At 66.5% G+C, this 20,583-nt stretch overlaps 1 protein-coding gene across 1 annotated transcript in view; it reads left to right on the top strand.

Annotated features, from left to right (window-relative positions):
- Positions 1-3,635: 3,635 nt before the first annotated feature.
- The window catches only part of LOC136788588 (liprin-alpha-3-like), a 37,152-nt gene continuing 20,204 nt past the window's right edge, over positions 3,636-20,583 (top strand). Inside the window, 13 exon segments of the mRNA XM_066987150.1 lie at positions 3,636-3,922; positions 5,532-5,633; positions 5,737-5,901; positions 7,545-7,619; positions 7,743-7,817; positions 9,008-9,064; positions 9,067-9,177; positions 10,547-10,693; positions 12,547-12,654; positions 14,174-14,257; positions 15,607-15,738; positions 15,845-15,907; positions 16,013-16,094. Coding sequence (XP_066843251.1) covers positions 3,692-3,922; positions 5,532-5,633; positions 5,737-5,901; positions 7,545-7,619; positions 7,743-7,817; positions 9,008-9,064; positions 9,067-9,177; positions 10,547-10,693; positions 12,547-12,654; positions 14,174-14,257; positions 15,607-15,738; positions 15,845-15,907; positions 16,013-16,094 — 1,432 coding nt within the window. The 5' untranslated portion in view covers positions 3,636-3,691.

The raw sequence follows: 20,583 nt of genomic DNA, 5'->3' as shown, positions 1-20,583 counted from the left end.
CATTGCACCCCCCATTTCACCCCCCCAATTGCACCCCCATTGCAACCCCCCCATTGCCCCCCCATTGCACTCCCCCTAATTAAACCCCCCCATATTGCACCCCCCATTACACCCCCAATTGCACCCCCATTGCACCCCCCATTGCACCCCCCATTGCACCCCCCATTGCACCCCCCCATTGCACCCCCCCATATTGCACCCCCCCCATTACACCCCCTCAATTGCACCCCCCCAATTGCACCCCCCCAATTGCACCCCCCATTACACCCCCCATTGCACCCCCCATTGCACCCCCATTGCACCCCCCATTGCACCCCCCCATTACACCCCCCATTGCACCCCCCATTGCACCCCCCCATTGCACCCCCCCATTGCACCCCCCCATTGCACCCCCCATTGCACCCCCCATTGCACCCCCCCCATATTGCACCCCCATTGCACCCCCCCATATTGCACCCCCCATTGCACCCCCCATTGCACCCCCCCTGCACCCCCCCATTACACCCCCAATTGCACCCCCCATTGCACCCCCCATTGCACCCCCCCCATTGCACTCCCCCTAATTAAACCCCCCATATTGCACCCCCATTGCACCCCCCATTGCACCCCCCCATTGCACCCCCCCATTTGCACACCCCCATTGCACCTCCCCATTGCACCCCCCATTGCACCCCCATTACACCCCCAATTGCATCCCCCCACTGCACCCCCCACTGCACCCCTCCATTGCAACCCCCCATTGCAACCCCCATTACACCCCCCATTACACCCCCCATTGCACCCCCCCATATTGCACCCCCCATATTGCACCCCCATTGCACCCCCCCACGCTGCACCCCCATTGAGGCCCTGACCCCCCCCCACCATTGCACCGCCCCTGCCATGTGTCGCCCCCCCCCCCCCCATTGACCCCCCCCCCAACTTTGTGTACATGGCTGCAGCCCCACTGCCCCCCCCCCATGCACTGCACCCACTGTCCCCCATCGCTCCCCAATTGCCCCCCACTGCACGCACTGCACCCACTGCCCCCCATTGCCCCCCATTGCCCCCCATTGCCCCCCCCGCACGCACGGTGCCCCCCTGCGTGCACTGCACCCCACTGCGCCCCACTGCATGCACTGTGCCCCCCCCCCCATAAACGGTGCCCCCGCTGCGTGCTCTCTGCCCTACTGTGCCCCGCTGCACGCACTGCACCCACTGCGTGCGCTGCACCCCCCCCCTGCACCCCAGTGTGCCCCCCTGCACCCCACTACACCCCCACCCCCACTTCATGCCCTGTGCCATATTGTGCCCCACTGCACCCTATTGCGCCCCACTGCTCCCCACTGCACCCCACTGCGTGCGCTGCACCCCCCTGCACCCCCGTGTGCCCCCCTGCACCCCACTACACCCCATTGCATTCCACTGCTCCCCACTGCACCCCACTGCATGCGCTGTGCCATATTGTGCCCCCCTGCACCCCATTGTGCCCCACTGCTTCCCACTGCACCCCACTGCGTGCGCTGCAACCCCTGCACCCCCGTGTGCCCCCTTGCACCCCACTACCCCCCCTGCACCCCACTGCACGCGCTGTGCCATATTGTGCCCCCCTGCGCCCCATTGCGCCCCACTGCGCCCCACTGGATGCACTGTGCCATATTGTGCCCCACTGCACCCCACTGTGTGCACTGCACCCCCGCTGCACCCCAGTGTGCCCCCCTGCACCCCACTACACCCCATTGCATCCCACTGCTCCCCACTGCACCCCACTGCACCCCACTGGATGCACTGTGCCATATTGTGCCCCCCCCTGCACCCCACTGCACCCCATTGCGCCCCCTGCACCCCCCCCCCACACCCCACTGGACGCGCTGTGCCATATTGTGCCCCACTGCGCCCCACTGCTCCCCACTGCACCCCAGTGCGCTCCCCTGCACCCCACTACACCCCCCCACCCCCACTTCATGCACTGTGCCATATTGCGCCCCTCTGCACCCCACTGCGCCCCACTGCACCCCACTGTGTGCGCTGCACCCCGTGTGCCCCCCTGCACCCCACTACACCCCCCCCTGCACCCCACTGCACGCGCTGTGCCATATTGTGCCCCTCTGCACCCCATTGCGCCCCTCTGCTCCCCACTGCACCCCACTGTGCCCCCCTGCACCCCACTACACCCCATTGCGCCCCACTGCTCCCCACTGCACCCCACTGCGTGCGCTGCACCCCCCCCCCTGCACCCCAGTGTGCCCCCCTGCACCCCACTACACCCCCCTGCACCCCACTGCATGCGCTGTGCCATATTGTGCCCCCCTGCGCCCCACTGCACCCCACTGCACCCCACTGCCCCCCCTGCACCCCACTGCGCCCCCCTGCACCCCACTGCCCCCCTGCACCCCACTGCCCCCCCTGCACCCCACTGCGCCCCCTGCACCCCACTGCCCCCCCCCTGCACCCCACTGCGCCCCCAGCCCCCCACCCCCACGGGCACCCCACGAGGACCAGCGACCAGCCTGGGGGGAGGGGGGGGGCTTTTTTTGGGGGGGGGTCCGACCTTAGATCATCTGGGGGGGGGGTCTCTGGGGGGGGGGGGTCTGATCTTTGATCATATGGGGGGGGCTTTTGGGGGGGTTCAACCTTAGATATACGGGGGGGGGGCTTTTGGGGGGGGGGTCCGAGCATGGGACCCCATTCCCCTGCCCCCCAACACCCCCCCCCCCCAAACCCCTGCCCCCATTTCACCCCATTCCAGGCTGGGGGGGGGGGGTCCGACCTTAGATCATACGGGGGGCTTTTTTGGGGGGGGTCTGACCTGAGATCATATGGGGAGGGGGGGCTTTTTTGGGGGGGTCTGACCTCAGATCATATGGGGGGGGGGCTTTTTTTGGGGGTGTGACCTTAGATCACCTGGGGGGAGTTTGGGGGAGGGGGTCTGACCTCAGATCATCGGGGGGGGGGGGGCACTGACCTTAGATCATTTGGGGGGGGCTTTTCGGGGGGATCTGACCTTAGATATATTGGGGGGGGCCTTTTTTGGGGGGGGGGTCCTAGCACGGGATCCACCCCCCCTCCCCAAAAACCCCTGACCCCATTTGACCCCATTCCAGGCTGTAGGGGGGGGACTGACCTTAGATCATACTGGGAGGGGGGCTTTTTTTGGGGGGGGGGGTCTGACCTTAGATCATGGACTGGGGCTTTTGGGGGGGGGGGGGGTCTTACCTTAGATATATGGGGGGGGACGACACTTTTTTTTGGGGGGGGGGTGGCTTCTGGGGGAGGGCTCCAACCTTCGATCATCCGCCGGGGCTCTTTGGGGGAGTCCAAGCGTGGGACCCCCCCCAAAAAAAACCCCAAAACCTGACCCTATTTCCCTATTTCGCCCCATTACAGGGGGTGCCCCCCATCTACCACCGGGGGGGCAGACCATCACCGGAGCTGCTCAGCACCACCAAGAAAGGAGAGGGGGGGGTCTCCCCACTTACTCCCTCGTGCCTCGACGAATTGGGGGGTACCGTGCGTGCCCCCCCCCCCCAAAAAAAACACCCCCCCACCCCCCCCCCATCTACCACTGGGGGGGCTGAACATCACCGGAGCTGCTCAGCACCGCCACGAAGGGGAAGGGGTCTCCCCCTTATTCCCTCGTGCCTCTACAAATAGGGGGGTACCGTGCGTGCCCCCCCCCCCCCAAAAAAAAAAAACCAACCCCCCCCCAAAGATGATGTGCGAGGTGATGCCGACCATCAGCGAGGACGGGCGCCGGGGCTCGGGCTGCGGCGACGAGCCCGGGCTGGAGCAGCTGATGGTGCAGATGCTGCGGGAGCGCGAGCGGCTCCTGGAGACGCTGCGGGACACCCAGGAGAGCCTGGCCACCGCCCAGCTGCGCCTCCGCGACCTGGCCCACGAGAGGGACGCCCTCCAGAGGCAGCTGGCCAGCGCCCTGCCCCAGGTGGGGGGGGGGCTGGGGGGGGGGGGGGGGGGATGGAGGGGGTTAATGGGGGTGGGAGGGGGTTAGAGGGGGAGTGGGAGGGGGTATAGAGGGGGTTAATGGGGGTGGGAGGGGGTATAAGGGGGTGGGAGGGGGTTATAAAGGGGGTTAATGGGGGTGGGAGGGGGTTATAAAGGGGGTTAATGGGGGTGGGAGGGGGTTGGGGGGGTGGGAGGGGGTTATAAAGGGGGTTAATGGGGGTGGGAGGGGGTTAAGGGGGGTGGGAGGGGGTTATAAAGGGGGTTAAGGGGGGTGGGAGGGGGGTTAAAGGGGGAGGGAGGGGGTTGGGGAGGGGGTTAAGGGGGGTGGGGAGGGGGTATAAAGGGGGAGGGAGGGGGTTATAAAGGGGGTTAATGGGGGTGGGAGGGGGTTAAGGGGGGTGGGAGGGGGTTATAAAGGGGGTGGGGGGGTTATAGAGAGGGGTGGGAGGGGGGTATAAGGGGGTGGGAAGGGGTATAAGGGGGTGGGAGGGGGTTAAAGGGGGAGGGAGGGGGTTGGGGAGGGGGTTAAGGGGGGGGGGGGGTTATAAAGGGGGTGGGAGGGAGTTAAGGGGGGTGGGAGGGGGTTAAAGGGGATGGGAGGGGCTGGGGGAGGGGCTTAGAGGGGGGTGGGAGGGGGTTATAAAGGGGGTGGGAGGGGGTGGGAGGGGGTTAAGGGGGGTGGGAGGGGTATAAGGGGGTGGGGGGGTTATAGAGGGGGTGGGAGGGGCTTGGGGAGGGGGTGGGTGGGGTTTGGGGAGGGGTGGGAGGGGCTTAAAGGGGGTGGGAGTGGGTATAAGGGGGGGTGGGAGGGGGTTATAGGGGGTGGGGGGTATAGAGGGGGTTAAGGGGGGTGGGGGGGTTATAAAGGGGGTGGGGGGGGGCTTAATGGGGTGGGAGGGGGTTAAGAGGGGTGGGAGGGGGTATAGAGAGGGTTAATGGGGGTGGGAGGGGCTTGGGGAGGGGCTTAGAGGGGGTGGGAGGGGGTTGAAGGGGGTGGGAGGGGGTGGGAGGGGTATAAGGGGGGTGGGGGGATATAGAGGGGGTTAAGGGGGCTGGGAGGGGGGTTATAAAGGGGGTGGGAGGGGGTATAGAGGGGGTGGGGGGGGTATAGAGGGGGGTTAAGGGGGGGTGGGGGGGGGTTAAAGGGGGAGGGAGGGGGTTGAGGAGGGGGTTAAGGGGGGTGGGGGGTATAGAGGGGGTGGGGGGGGGGCTTGGGGAGGGGTGGGAGGGGCTTGAAGGGGTGGGAAAGGGCAGGGTTAAGGGGAAGGGGCGGGGCTACCGAGAGGGGCGGGGCTAAAGAAAGGGGCGTGGCTACCGAAATGGGCGGGGCTTACCGAAAGGGGCGTGGTTAGAGAAATGGGGGGGCTTACTTAAAGGGGCGGGGCTTACTTAAAGGGGCGGGGCTTACTTAAAGGGGCGGGGCTTACTTAAAGGGGCGGGGCTTACTTAAAGGGGCGGGGGTGCCAAAAGAGGCAGGGTTACCGAAAGGGGCGGGGCTTACTTAAAGGGGCGGGGTTTAACGAAAGGGGGGCGGGGCTTACCGCAAGGGGCGGGGCTATTTCTCCCCCCTTACACCCCCGCCCCCCCAGGAGCTGGCCGCCCTCACCAAGGAGCTGGGGCTGTGCCGCGAGCAGCTGCTGGAGCGCGAGGAGGAGATCGCCGAGCTCAAGGCCGAGCGCAACAACACGCGGGTAAACTAAACAAAACGCCCCCAAAAATAAACCCCAAAACCCCCCCACGGTGTCCCCAAGGTGTCCCCTGTCCCCCCCCTTGTCACCCTGTCCCCCCCCCCAGCTGCTCCTGGAGCACCTCGAGTGCCTGGTGTCGCGGCACGAGCGCTCGCTGCGGATGACGGTGGTGAAGCGCCAGGCGCAGGCGCCCGCGGGGGTCTCGTCCGAGGTGGAGGTGCTCAAGGCCCTCAAGTCCCTCTTCGAGCACCACAAGGCGCTGGATGAGAAGGTTTTTATTTTTGGGGGGGGGGTCCCGGGGGGGCTGGGGGTCTGAGGGGGTCGGGGAGGGGGTTGGGAGGGGGTTTGGGGCTTGCGGGGGCACCCAAGGGGGACGTGGGGGCACCCGAGGGGGATGTGGGGGCATCTGGGGGGGATGTGGGGGCACCTGGAGGGGTTTTGGGGGCTCGTGGGGGCATCTGGGAGGGGTGTGGGGGGGTCTTTGGGGCTTGTGGGGGCACCCAAGGGGGATGTGGGGGCACCCGAGGGGGATGTGGGGAGATGTGAGGGCACCTGGAGGGGTTTTGGGGGACGTGGGGGCATCTAGGGGGGATGTGAGGGCACCTGGAGGGGTTTTGGGGGCTCATGGGGGCACCCAAGGGGGACGTGGGGGCACTTGGGGGGGGGGGGTGTGGGGGGGTCTTTGGGGCTTGTGGTGGCACCCAAGGGAGCTGTAGTGGCAACCAAGGGGGATGTGGGGGCATCTAGGGGGGATGTGGGGGCACCTGGAGGGGTTTTTGGGGCCCGTGGGGTCACCCAAGGGGGACGTGGGGGCACCTGGAGGGGTTTTGGGGGCTCGTGGTGGCACCCAAGGGGGACATGGGGGCAGTTGGGGGGTGTGGGGGCACCTGGAGGGGCTTTGGGGGCTCGTGGGGGCACCCGAGGGGGATGTGGGGGCACCCAAGGGGGACGTGGTGGCACCCAAGGGGATGTGGGGGCACCTAGGGGGGATGTGGGGGCACCTGGAGGGGTTTTGGGGCCCTTGGGGGCACCTGGAGGGGTTCTGGGGGCTCGTGGGGGCACCCGAGGGGGATGTGGTGGCACCCAAGGGGGACATGGTGGCACCCCAGGGGATGTGGGGGCACCCAAGGGGATGTGGGAGCACCTAGGGGGGATGTGGGGGCACCTGGAGGGGTTTTGGGGGCCTGTGGAGGCACCCAAGGGGGATGTGGGGGCACCCAAGGGGATGTGGGAGCACCTAGGGGGGATGTGGGGGCACCTGGAGGGGTTTTGGGGGCTCATGGGGGCACCTGGAGGGGTTTTTGGGGCCCTTGGGGGCACCTGGAGGGGTTTTGGGGGCCCTTGGGGGCACCTGGAGGAGTTCTGGGGGCCTGTGGAGGCACCCAAGGGGGATGTGGGGGCACCTGGAGGGGTTTTTGGGGCCCGTGGGGACACCCAAGGGAGCTGTAGTGGCACCCAAGGGGGACGCGGGGGCACCCAGGGGGGATTTGTTGGCACCTGGAGGGGTTCTGGGGGCTCATGGGGGCACCCAAGGGGGATGTGGGGGCATCTGGGGGAGTGGGGGGCATCTAAGAGGGATTTGGTGGCACCCAAGGGGGACGTGGGGGCACCCAGGGGGGATGTGGTGGCACCTGGAGGGGTCTTGGGGGATATTTGGGGTCTTGGGGTGATCTGGGTGACATGGTGGCCCCCGGGGTGACACGGTGGCCCCAAGGTGACGTGGTGGCACCCAAGGGTGACGTGGTGACACCTGGATGGGTCTTGGGGGATACTTGGGGTCTTGGGGTGATCTGGGTGACTTGGTGGCCCCAAGGGGACATGGTGGCCCCCAGGGGGACGTGGTGGCCCCAAGGTGATGTGGTGGCACCCAAGGGTGCTGGGGGGGGTCCCGTTGTCACCCCCTTGTCCCCGCAGGTGCGGGAGCGCCTGCGGGTGGCCCTGGAGCGGGTGGCCGTGCTGGAGGAGGAGCTGGAGGTCTCCAACCAGGAGGTGGGTGGCGTCGGGGGAGGGGGGGGGGGGGTCCCCAAAATTGGGGCGGGGATCCCCGTGGGGGTGTCCCCAAAAAGGGGGGGTCCCCGCGGGGGGTGACGGGTGCCCTCCCACCCCCCGCAGTCGCTGTCCCTCCGGGAGCAGCTCTCCCGGCGCCGCTCCGGCCTCGAGGACGCGCCCAGCGACGGGGACAGCTCGGTACGAGGGGTCACGGGGTCAAGGGTCAGGGGTCAGGGGTCACGGGGTCAAGGGTCAGGGGGTCAAGGGTCACCGGGTCAGGGGGTTATGGGGTCAGGGTGGGGACTGGGGGAAGGGAGGGGGCGTTTTAGGGTCAGGGGGGCGTGGGAGGAAGGTGGGGGTCGGGGGAGTCATTTTGGGGTCATTTTGGGGTCAGGGTGGGGTCAGGGTGGGGTCAGGGTGGGGTCATTTGGGGTCACGTGGGGTCATTTTAGGGTTAGGGTGGGGTCACGGTGGGGGTCATTTTGGGGTCAGGGTCGGGTCATTTTGGGGTCAGGGTGGGGTCATTTGGGGTCACGTGGGGTCATTTTAGGGTTAGGGTGGGGTCACGGTGGGGTCATTTTGGGGTCATAGCGGGGTCATTTTGCGGTCACGGTGGGGTCATTTTAGGGGCAACGTGGGGTCACGGGGGGTCACGGGGTCGTTTTAGGGGCAGGTTGGGGTCAGGGTGGTGGGTGTGGGGTCGGGGTCATTTTGGGGTCATGGTGGGGGCGTGGTAGGGGGTGTTTAGGGTCACGGTGGGGTCATTCTTGAGGTCATGGTGGGGGTCGTTTTAGGGTCACTTTGGGGTTCATTTAAGGGTCATGGTGGTCATTTTAGGGTCATGGTGGGGGTCATTTTAGGGTCACAGGGGTCACTTGAGGGTAATAGGGGCCATTTTAGGATCATGGGGAGGTCGGGACGATGCCAGGCGGGGTCAGGGGTCAAAGTTCCCCCCTGTCCCCCCACAGCCCCCTTGGAGGGTCGCCGCCATGGCGGGGGGCCCCGCGGGCGCAGCGGGAGATTTCATTTTAGGGTCGTGGTCGGGATCATTTTAGGGTCATGGTGGGGATCATTTTAGGGTCACTTTGGGGTTCATTTTAGGGTCATGGGGGTCATTTTAGAGTCATGGTGGGGTTCTTTTTAGGGTCATTTTGGGGTTAGTTTCAGGGTCACTTTGGGGTTCGTTTTAGGGTCACAGGGGTCATTTTACGGTCATGGTGGGGGTCATCTTAGGGTTACTTTGGGATTCATTTTAGGGTCACGGGGGCCATTTTAGGGTCACTTTGGGGTTCATTTTAGGGTCACGGGGGCCATTTTAAGGCCATGGGGAGGTCGGGACGATGCCAGGCGGGGTCGGAGGTCAAAGTTCCCCCCCGTCCCCCCCGCAGCCCCCCTCGGAGGGTCGCCGCCGCGGCGGGGGGCCCCGCGGGCGCAGCGGGAGCGGGTGGCGGCGCTGTGCCGCCAGCTGGGGCGGCTGCAGGAGGAGGCGGCCGGGGCCCAGCGGGAGCTGGCGCGAGCCCAGGAGGCCGGGGCCAAGCTGCAGCGGGACCTCAAGGAGGTACGGGGTCGGGGAACCCCCCCCCCAAAAAACCCCAAAACCTTATCACGAGACGGGGGCGTCCCGAAACGGGGGGCGTCCCGAAACGGGGGCGTCCCGAAATTGGGGGCGTCCCGAAATGGGGGCTCAACGAAACGGGGGCTCAACGAAACGGGGGTGCTGTGGGATGGGAGGTTCCCTAAATGGGATCCCCGAAACGGGGGGGCACCCCGAAGTGGGGGAGTCCCAAATGTTGGTGCCCTAAAGGGGAGAGCCTCAAAAGAGACCCCCCCCCCCCCCGAAACGGGGGCGCCCCGAAGTGGGAGAGTCCTGAAAAGGGACCCCTGAAATTGGGGGGTGTCCGGGAAATGGGGGAGCCCCCAAATGGGGGTGGTGGGGAATGGGAGGTTCCCCAAACGGGATCCCCAAAACGGGGGCGCCCCAAAGTGGGGGAGTCCCAAAAGGGGACCCCTGAAATGGGAGCACCCCAAAGTGGGCCCCTGTGTCCCCACGTGTCCCCATCCCCACATGTCCCCATGCGTCCCCCCATGTCCCCAAGTGTCCCCCCATGTCCCCAAGTGTCCCCCATGTCCCCAAGTGTCCCCCCATGTCCCCACGCGTCCCCCCATTCCCCTGTGTCCCCATTCCCCCGTGTCCCCCTCATGTCGTGTCCCCATGCGTCCCCATCCCCTCGCAGCCCCTCTACCCGTCCCCACGTGTCCCCCCCTACATCTTCCTGTGTCCCCAAGTGTCCCCCCATGTCCCCAGAGTGTCTACGCCCCCATGTCCCCACGCGTCCCCATTCCCCCGTGTCCCCCCCGTGTCCCCAGTGTCCCCCTCTGTGTCCCCACGTGCGTCCCCATTTCCCCGTGTCTCCTCCTGCCTGTCCCCTCTCATGTCCCCGTCCCCACGTGCCCCCTCTACGCGCGTCCCCCTACATCCCCCTGTGTCCCCCGTGTCCCCATTCCCCCGTGTCCCCAAGTGTCCCCCCATGTCCCCAAGTGTCCCCCCATGTCCCCAAGTGTCCCCCCATGTCCCCACGTGTCCCCATTCCCCCGTGTCCCCCTCGTGTCCCCATGCGTCCCCATCCCCTCGCAGCCCCTCTACCCGTCCCCACGTGCCCCCGCGCACCCCCTACATCCCCCTGTGTCCCCCGTGTCCCCATTCCCCCGTGTCCCCATTCCCCGTGTCCCCAAGTGTCCCCCCATGTCCCCAAGTGTCCCCCCATGTCCCCACGTGTCCCCATTCCCCCGTGTCCCCCTCGTGTCCCCATGCATCCCCATCCCCCTCGCAGCCCCTCTACCTGTCCCCACGTGCCCCCGCGCGTCCCCCTACGCCCCCCCGCGCCCCCCCCCCCGTGTCCCCAGTTGTCCCCGTGTCCCCGTGCCAGGCGCTGGCGCAGCGGGAGGACATGGAGGAGCGCATCACCACGCTGGAGCGGCGCTACCTGAGCGCCCAGCGCGAGGCCACCTCGCTGCACGATGCCAACGACCGCCTGGAGAACGAGCTGGCCAGCAAGGACTCACTGTACCGCCAGGTGGGGGGCGGGGGGGGGGGCACCTGGGGACACGGGGACAATGGGGGTGATGGGGATGTGGGGGACGTTGGGGTGGATGGGGACATGGGGGGACATGGGGGACATAGGGACATGAGGACGTGGGGGGGACTTGGGGACATGGGGGGGCCTTGAGGACACGGGGACATGGGGACGTGGGGGGGACTTGGGGACATGGGGACATGGGGGACAATGAGGATGATGGGGGTGTGGGGGATGTTGGGGTGGATGGGGACATGGGGGGACATAGGGACTTGGGGACGTGGGGAGGGACGTGGGGGTACATAGGGACATGGGGACATGGGGGGGACTTGGGGACACAGGGGGACATGGGGGACATGGGGGGTACTTGGGGACATGGGGGGGACTTGGGGATGTGGGGGGGACTTGGGGACACGGGGACTTGGGGATGTGAGGGGGACTTGGGGACACAGGGGGGGACTTGGGGACATGGGGGGGACTTGGGGACACAGGGGGACATGGGGACTTGGGGACATGGGGGGGACTTGGGGACACAGGGGGATATGGGGGACATAGGGACATGGGGACGTGGGGGGACTTGGGGATGTGGGGGGGACACTTGGGGACACGGGGACATGGGGGACATAGGGACGTGGGGACGTGGGGGGGACATGGGGACACAGGGGGACATGGGGGACGTAGGGACATGGGGACGTGGGGGGGACTTGGGGACATGGGGGACAATGGGGATGATGGGGGTGTGGGGGACGTTGGGGTGGATGGGGACATGGGGGGACATAGGGACATGGGGACGTGGGGGGACTTGGGGACACAGGGGGACATGGGGGACATAGGGACATGAGGACGTGGGGGGGACTTGGGGACGTGGGGGGGACTTGGGGACACAGGGGGACATGGGGGACGTAGGGACATGGGGACGTGGGGGGGACTTGGGGACACAGGGGGACATGGGGGACATAGGGACATGGGGATGTGGGGGCAACATGGGGACATGGGGGACATAGGGACTTGGGGACGTGGGGGGACTTGGGGACCCGGGGGAACATGGGGTGGATGGGGACATGGGGACACAGAGGGGGGACACGAAGACATAGGGGGGACACAGGGCTGGATGGGGACATGGGGACATGGGGGGGGACACTTGGGGACCTGGGGGTGGTTGGGGACTTGGGGACGTGGGGGGGACACTTGGGGACACGGGGAGACATGGGGTGGATGGGGATATGGGGACGGATGGGGACACGGGGGGGGAGAGACACAAAGTCATAGTGGGGACATGAGGCCAGATGGGGACACGGGGACATGGGGGGGGACACTTGGGGACCTGGGGGTGGTTGGGGACTTGGGGACGTGGGGGGGACACTTGGGGACCCGGGGGTGGTTGGGGACGTGGGGGGGACACTTGGGGACACGGGGAGACATGGGGCGGATGGGGATATGGGGGTGGATGGGGACATGGGGGTGGATGGGGACACGTGGGGGGACACGAAGACATAGAGGGGACACGGGGCCGGATGGGGACACGGGGACATGGGGGGGGGACACTTGGGGACCCGCGGGTGGTTGGGGACATGGGGCCGTGGGTGGGACACTTGGGGACATGGGGGTGGTTGGGGACATGGGGGGGACACTTGGGGACACGGGGGAACATGGGGTGGATGGGGACATGGGGACGGATGGGGACACGGGGGGGGACACGAAGACATAGAGGGGACACGGGGCTGGATGGGGACGTGGGGACATGGGGGGGACATTTGGGGACCCGGGGGCGGTTGGGGACGCGGGGCCGTGGCGGGGGGGGGGGGTGACGTCCCCGTCCCCGCAGAGCGAGGGAGAAGGGCCGCCAGCTGCAGGAGTGGCTGGAGGACGCCAAGGCCAAGCTGCAGCAGACGCTGCAGAAAGCCGAGACCCTGCCCGAGATCGAGGCCCAGCTGGCGCAGAGGGTGGCCGCGCTCACCAAGGTGGGCCGGGGGGGGGCTGGGGGGGGGGCTGGGGGGTCCTGGGGGGTGTGGGGGTCCTGGGGGGGTTCTGAGGGGGTGTGGGGGTCCTAAGGGGGTCCTGGAGGGGGCTGGGGGGTCATAAAGGGGTCCTGGGGGGGGTTCTGAGGGGGTTGGGGGGTCCTGGAGGGGGTTGGGGGGTCCTGGGGGGGTCTGGGGGGGTGTGGGGGGTCCTGGGGGGTCCTGGGGGGGTTGGGGGTCCTGGGGGGGTTCTGAGGGAGGTTGGGGGGTCCTGGGGGGGGGGTTCTGGGGGGTTCTGATGGGGCTGGGGGGTCCTGAGGGGGTGGGGGGGTCCCAAAGGGGCTCTGGAGGGGGCTTGGAGGGGCTGGGGGGTCCTGGGGGGGTTCTGAGGGGGTTTGGGGGTCCTAAGGGGGTCCTGAAGGGGTCTGGGGGGTGTGGGGGGTCCTAAGGGGATCCTGGAGGGGGCTGAGGGGTCCTTGGGGGGGTTTAGGGGGTGGGGGGGGGTCCTAACGAGGTCCTGGGGGGTTCTGGGGGGTGGGGGGGGGTCCTAAGGGGGTCCTGGAGGGGGCTGGGGGGGCCTGGGGGGCCCTGGGGGGGGGTTGGGGGTCCTGGCAGGGGTTCTGAGGGGGTTTGGGGGTCCTAAGGGGGTCCTGGAGGGGGCTGGGGGGGTGGGGGGGGGGTCCTAAGGGGGTCCTGGAGGGGGCTGGGGGGGCCTGGGGGGGCCTGGGGGTCCTGGGGGATCCTGGGGGGGTTCTGAGGGGTGTGGGGGGTCCTAAGGGTGTCCTTGGGGGGGGTTTGGGGGGGGCTGAGGGGGTCCTGGGGGGGTTCTGGGGGGGTGTGGGGGGTCCTAAGGGGGTCCTGGAGGGGGCTGGGGGGGTCATAAAGGGGTCCTAAGGGGGTCGTCTGGGGGATCCTGGGGGGGTCCTGAGGGGGTGTGGGGGGTCCTAAAGGGGCTCTGGAGGGTGCTTGGGGGTCCTAAGGGGGTCCTGGAGGGGTCTGGGGGGTTCTGAGGGGGTCTGGGGGGTCCTGGGGGGGTCTGGGGGGGTTCTGAGGGGCCTGGGGGGTCTGGGGGATTCTGGGGGGGCTTTGGGGGGTCCTAAGGGGGTCCTGGGGGGTCCGGGGTACCCTGGGGGGTCCGGGGGGGGCCCTTGGGAGCTCTGGGAGTCCCCCGGGGGGGGGGGGGCTGCGCTCACCCCGTGTCCCCTCCCTGACCCCGTGTCCTTGGGTGACCTCTCCGTGTCCCCACGCCCCCCATGTCCCCCATGTCCCCATTGACCCCCCCCCATTGACCCCCCCACGTCCCCATTGACCCCCCCACGTCCCCATTGACCCCCCATGTCCCCCCCCATCCCCATTGACCCCCCCCATGTCCCCCCACGTCCCCCCATGTCCCCATTGACCCCCCCATGTCCCCACGTCCCCCCCATGTCCCCATTGACCCCCCCATGTCCCCACGTCCCCCCCCATGTCCCCATTGGACCCCCCCCCATGTCCCCATTGACCCCCCCGTGCCCCCCCCCAGGCCGAGGAGCGCCACGGGAACTTCGAGGAGCGCCTGCGGCGCTTGGAGGCGCAGCTCCAGGAGAAGAACCAGGAGCTGCAGCGGGTGCGGGGGGGGCACTTTTTTGGGGGGGGGGGGGTCACTTTTGGGGGGGGGGTCACTTTTGGGGGGGGTCTCTTTGGGGGGGGGCAGGAGGAGGGAATTGGGAGGGGCGGAGGAGAAAGAGGGGATGCCCAAGAGGGTCCTTGGGGGGGTGTTTTAAAGGGGGGGGGCAGGTTTTTTTTGGGGGGGGGCACTTTTTTTGGGGGGGCACTTTTTTGGGGGGGACACTTTGGGGGGGGGGTCATTTGGGGGGGGGTCACTTTGGGGGGGTCAATTGGAGGGGGGGCCAGGAGGAGGGAATTTGGAGGGATGGAGGAGAAAGAGGGGATGCCCAAGAGGGTCCTAGGGGGGTGTTTTAAAGGGGGGGCAGGGTTTTTGGGGGGGGGGGGCACTTTTTTGCGGGGGACACTTTGGGGGGGTCATTTTGGGGGGGTCACTTTGGGGGGGTTCAATTGGAGGGGGGGAGAAGGAGGAGGAATTGGGAGGGGCGGAGGAGGAAGAGGGGATGCCCAAGAGGGTCTTGGGGGGGATATTTTGACGGGGGGGGGGGGCAATTTGGGGATGGGGGGGGCACTTTGGGGGGGGTCATTTTGGGGGGGTCACTTTGGGGGGTCACTTTGAGGGGGGTCAATTGGGGGGGGGGCAGGAGGAGGGAATTTGGGGGGGATGGAGAAGGAAGAGGGGATGTCCAAGAGGGTCCTGGGAGGGTGTTTTAAAGGGGGGGGGGCAGGTTTTTTGGGGGGGGGGGCACTTTTTGGGGGGGGGGGCACTTTGGGGGGGTCATTTTGGGGGGGTCACTTTGGGGGGGGTCACTTTGGGGGGGTCAATTGGAGGGGGGGGGGCAGGAGAAGGGAATTGGGAGGGACGGAGGAGAAAGAGGGGTGCCCAAGAGGGTCCTTGGGGGGGGTGTTTTAAAGGGGGGGCAGGTTTTTTTGGGGGGGGGGCACTTTTTGGGGGTGTCATTTTGGGGGGGGTCACTTTGGGGGGGTCACTTTGGGGGGTCACTTTGGGGGAGGTCAATTGGAGGGGGGGCAGGAGGAGGGAATGTGGGGGGGCGGAGGAGAAAGGGGATGCCCAAGAGGGTCCTGGGGAGGGTGTTTTAAAGGGGGGCAGGTTTTTTTGGGGGGGGGGTCACTTTGGGGGGGGTCACTTTGGGGGGGGTCATTTTGGGGGGTCACTTTGGGGGGGGTCAATTGGAAGGGGGGCCAGGAGGAGGAGGGAATTGGGAGGGGCGGAGGAGAAAGAGGGGATGCCCAAGAGGGTCCTGGGGGGGGTGTTTTAAAAAGGGGGGGGAATAAGGAAAAGGGGGGGGCTGTTTTGAAGGGGGGGGGTCTCAGGGTTGCCCCCCCCAGGCGAGGCAGAGGGAGAAGATGAACGACGAGCACAACCGGCGGCTGTCGGAGACCGTGGACCGGCTGCTGTGCGAGTCCAACGAGCGGCTGCAGCTGCACCTCAAGGAGCGCATGGGGGCCCTGGAGGAAAAGGTTTAAAAAATTTCTTTTTGGGGGGGGGGGGGGGTCCTCGGGGGGGGGGTCCTAGAAGAGAAATTGACCCCCACCCCCGTTTTTCTTTTTTTCCCCAAAAAAATAGAACTCGCTGAGTGAGGAGATCGCCAACATGAAGAAGCTGCAGGACGAGCTGCTGCTCAATAAGGTTTTTATTTGGGGGGGGGGATATAAAGGGGGGGGGCACAAGGGGGGTACAAGGGATGGGGGGGGCGGTACTGACCCCCCCCCAAAAAAAAAATAATCGCCCCAGGAGCAGCTGCTGGCTGAGATGGAGCGGATGCAGCTGGAGATCGACCAGCTGCGGGGGCGCCCCCCAGCTCCTCCTACTCCAGGTACCCCCCCAAATTTACCAAGGACCCCCCCCCCAAATACCCCAGGACCCCCCCAAATACCAAGGACCCCCCCAAAATACCCCAGAACCCCCCCCCATTACCAAGGACCCCCATTACCAAGGACCCCCCAAATACCCCAGGACCCCCCAATTACCAAGGACCCCCCCAATTACCAAGGACCCCCCCCCAAATACCCCAGAACCCCCCCCATTACCAAGGACCCCCCCATTACCAAGGACCCCCCAAATACCCCAGGACCCCCCCATTACCAAGGACCCCCCCAAATACCAAGGACCCCCCAAATGCCCCAGGACCCCCCATTACCAAGGACCCCCCCAAATACCAAGGACCCCCCCCAAATACCAAGGACCCCCCCAGTTACCAAGGACCCCCGGACCCCCCCAAATACCCCAGGACCCCCCAAATACCCCAGGACCCCCCCCAATTACCAAGGACCCCCCATTACCAAGGACCCCCCCCAATTACCAAGGACCCCCCCAAAATACCAAGGACCCCCCAATTACCAAGGACCCCCCCCAAATACCCCAGGACCCCCCCCAATTACCAAGGACCCCCCCCCATTACCAAGGACCCCCCCAATTACCAAGTACCCCCCCATTACCAAGGACCCCCCAATTACCAAGGACCCCCCCCCAAATACCCCAGGACCCCCCCCCCAAATACCCCAGGACCCCCCCCAATTACCAAGGACCCCCCCATTACCAAGGACCCCCCCATTTACCAAGGACCCCCCCCAAATACCCCAGGACCCCCCCAATTACCAAGGACCCCCAGACCCCCCAATTAACCCAGAACCCCCCCTCAGTGCCCAAAGACCCCCCCAGTCCCCCCTTACCCCAAATCCCCCCACCACCCCAGGACCCCCCCCCCAGCCCCCATTACCCCAGCCCCCCAATTAACCAAGGAGCCCCCTCAGCCCCCCCCCCACCACAAGGACCCCCCCCCAAATTACTCCAGACCCCCCCATTACCAAGGATCCCCCAATTACCCCAGGACCCCCCAGACCCCCCCCCCCCCATTGCCTCAGACCCCCCCAGTTACCCCAGGACCCCCCAGACCCCCATTTACCCCAGGAGCCCCCAGGACCCCCCCAAATACCCCAGACCCCCCAGTTACCCCAGGACCCCCCAGACCCCCCAATTACCCAAAGACCCCCCCACGACCCCCCCCCCAATACCCCAGACCCCCCAATTACCCCAGGACCCCCCCACGACCCCCCCAAATACCCCCAGACCCCCCAGTTACCCCAGGACCCCCAGACCCCCCAATTACCCCAAATCCCCCCTCCAATTACCCAAAGACCCCCCACGACCCCCCCCAAATACTCCCAGACCCCCAGTACCCAAGGACCCCCAGACCCCCCCCCCAATTGCCCAGGACCCCCCCAGACCCCCCATTTACCCCAGGAGGACCCCCCCCACGACCCCCCCAAATACCCCAGACCCCCCCCCAATTACCCAAAGACCCCCCAGACCCCCAGACCCCCCATTTACCCCAGGACCCCCCACGACCCCCCCCCCCAAATACCCCAGACCCCCCCCACCACCCAAGGACCCCCCAGACCCCCCCAGACCCCCCCCATTTACCCCAGGACCCCCCAGACCCCCCCAAATACCCCAGACCCCCCAGTTACCCCAGGACCCCCCAGACCCCCCCCCACCCAAAGACCCCCACGACCCCCCCCCCAAATACCCAGACCCCCCAATTACCCCAGGACCCCCCAGACCCCCCCCCAAATACCCCAGACCCCCCCCAATTCCCAGGACCCCCAGACCCCCCCCCAAATACCCCAGACCCCCCAATTACCCCAGGACCCCCCAGACCCCCCCCCAAATACCCCAGACCCCCCCCCACCCCAGGACCCCCAGACCCCCCCCCCAAATACCCCAGACCCCCCAGTGCCAAGGACCCCTCAGACCCCCCCAATTACCCAAAGACCCCCCCAGACCACCCCAGACCCCCCCACCACCCAAAGACCCCCCCAGGACCCCCAAATTACCCCCAGCCCCCCCCCACCCCAGGACCCCCCCCCAATTACCCAAAGACCCCCCCAGCCCCCCCATCACCCCAAATCCCCCCCAATTCCCCCCTCCCCCAATTCTTTTCCGGGTGTGGGGGGGTTTGGGAGATGCCCCCCCCACCCCAAAAAGCCCCCCCCCCCACCCCCAAAAGCCCCCCCCCATTTCAGGTCCCTGCCGGGCAGTGCCCTGAGCTGCGCTACCCCCAGACCCCCGCCGGGGGGGGCAACCCCGACCCCTACGGGCCCGGGGCCCCCCCCCCCGCAGAGCCCGGGGGGGCGCTGGGCCCCCCCCCAGGAGGAGACCCCCAAGGTGGGGGGGGGGATTTTGGGGTGGGGGGCAGAAAAAAGGATTTGGGGGGGGGGTCTCTGAGATTCTGGGGGGATTTTTTGGGGGGGGGGCTGTAAAGGGGGTTTGGGGGGGGCTTTGGGGTGGGGGGCTGAAAAGGGGATTTGGGGGGGTCTGGTTTTGGGGGGAATTTTTGGGGAGAAAGGGGATGGGGGTCTTTTTGGGGGGGCTTGGGGGGGGGGCTTGGGGTGGATAAAAAGGGGATTTGGGGGGGGTCCTGGGGGCATTTTGGGGGAATTTTTGGGGTGGGGGGTTGTAAAGGGGATTTGGGGGGGTCTTTTCGGGGGGGCTTTTTTTGGGGGGGGGCTTGGGTGGATAAAAAGGGGATTTGGGGGGTCTGGTTTTGGGGGGGGATTTTGGGGTGGGGGGCTGAAAAGGGGATGGGGGTCCTGGGGGGCATTTGGGGGGATTTTTTGGGGTGGGGGTTGTAAAGGGGATTTAGGGGGGTTTGGTTTTGGGGGGGATTTTTGGGGTGGGGGGTTAAAAAGGGGATTTGGGGGGTCCTGGGGGGCATTTTGGGGGAATTTTTTTTGGGGGCTGAAAAGGGGATTGGGGGGGTCTCTGAGCTTCTGGGGGGATTTTTGGGGTGGGGGGGCTATAAAGGGGATTTGGGGGGGGGTTTCTTTTGGGGGGGAATTTTTTTGGGGTGGGGGGGCTATAAAGGGGATTTGGGAGGGGGTCTTTTTGGGGGGGGGCTTTTTTTTTGGGGGGGGGGGGCTTGGGGTGGATAAAAAGGGGATTTGGGGGGGGTCCTGGGGGGCATTTGGGGGGAATTTTTTGGGGTGGGGGGTTGTAAAGGGGATTTAGGGGGGTCTCTGGTTTTGGGGGGATTTTTTGGGGTGGGGGGTTATAAAGGGGGTTTGGGGGGTCTTTTTGGGGGAATTTTTTTGGGGGGGGGCTTGGGGTGGATAAAAGGGGATTTGGGGGTCCTGGGGGCATTTGGGGGGGGCTTTTGGGGTGGGGGAGCTGAAAATGGGATTTAGGGGGTTTGGTTTTGGGGGGATTTTTGGGGTGGGGGGGCTATAAAAGGGGATTTGGGGGTCCTTTGGGGGGGGGGCTTTTTTTTGGGGGGGGGGCTTGGGGTGGATAAAAAGGGGATTTGGGGGGGTCCTAGGGGGGCATTTTGGGGGGAATTTTTTGGGGTGGGGGGGTTGTAAAGGGGATTTGGGGGGGTCTTTTGGGGGGGGGGATTTTTTGGGGGGGGGGCTTGGGGTGGATAAAAGGGGATTTGGGGGGTCCTGGGGGGCATTTTGGGGGGATTTTTTTGGGGTGGGGGGTTAAAAGGGGATTTGGGGGGGGTCTCTTGGGGTGCATTTTGGGGGAATTTTTTGGGGGGGGGCTGAAAAGGGGATTTGGGGGGGGTCTCAGCTTCTGGGGGGATTTTTTGGGATGGGGGCTATAAAGGGGATTTGGGGGTCTTTTGGGGGGGCTTTTTTGGGGGGGGCTTGGGGTGGATAAAAGGGGATTTGGGGGGTCCTGGGGGGCATTTGGGGGGAATTTTTGGGGTGGGGGGGCTGGTTGAGGGGGGCTTTTGGGGTGGGGGGCTGAAAATGGGGGTGGGGGGGTTTCTTTTTTAGGGTGGATTTTGGGGTGGGGGCTATAAAGGGGATTTGGGGGGGGGGGTCTTTTTTTCGGGGGGGGCTTTTTTTTTGGGGGGGGGGCTTGGGGTGGATAAAAAGGGGATTTGGGGGGGGGGGGGAGTGGGGGGGGGGTCTCGGTGCCTGTCCCCCACCCTCCCCTTCTTTTCCTAGGGCCCGGAGTGGGAGCGGGGGCCCCTTTCGAGGCGCCTCCCCCCGCCCCCGAAGGCTCGGACGAGGAGGAGCGCGAGGCCGGCGGGGGGGGGCCCGGGGGGGCCCCGGGGAGCCGCTGTCCCCCAGCGGGCAGACGGACGTGCAGACGCTGGCCTTCATGCTGCAGGAACAGCTCGAGGCCATCAACAAGGAGATCAAGTCAGTGCCCCCCCCCCGAGACCCCCAGCCACCCCAAAACCCGGGGACCCCCGGGACCCCCAAAACCCAGGGACCCCCACCCAAAACCCCCGGGACCCCCAGATCTCAGGGACCATCAGGGACCCCCAGGACCCCAAAACCTAGGGGACCCCC

This window comes from Anser cygnoides, chromosome W (assembly GCF_040182565.1).
Source record: "Anser cygnoides isolate HZ-2024a breed goose chromosome W, Taihu_goose_T2T_genome, whole genome shotgun sequence".
NCBI lineage: Eukaryota > Metazoa > Chordata > Aves > Anseriformes > Anatidae > Anser > Anser cygnoides.
The sequence above is the reverse complement of the archived record's forward strand: the minus strand, read 5'-3'. Positions and strand labels throughout refer to the sequence as shown.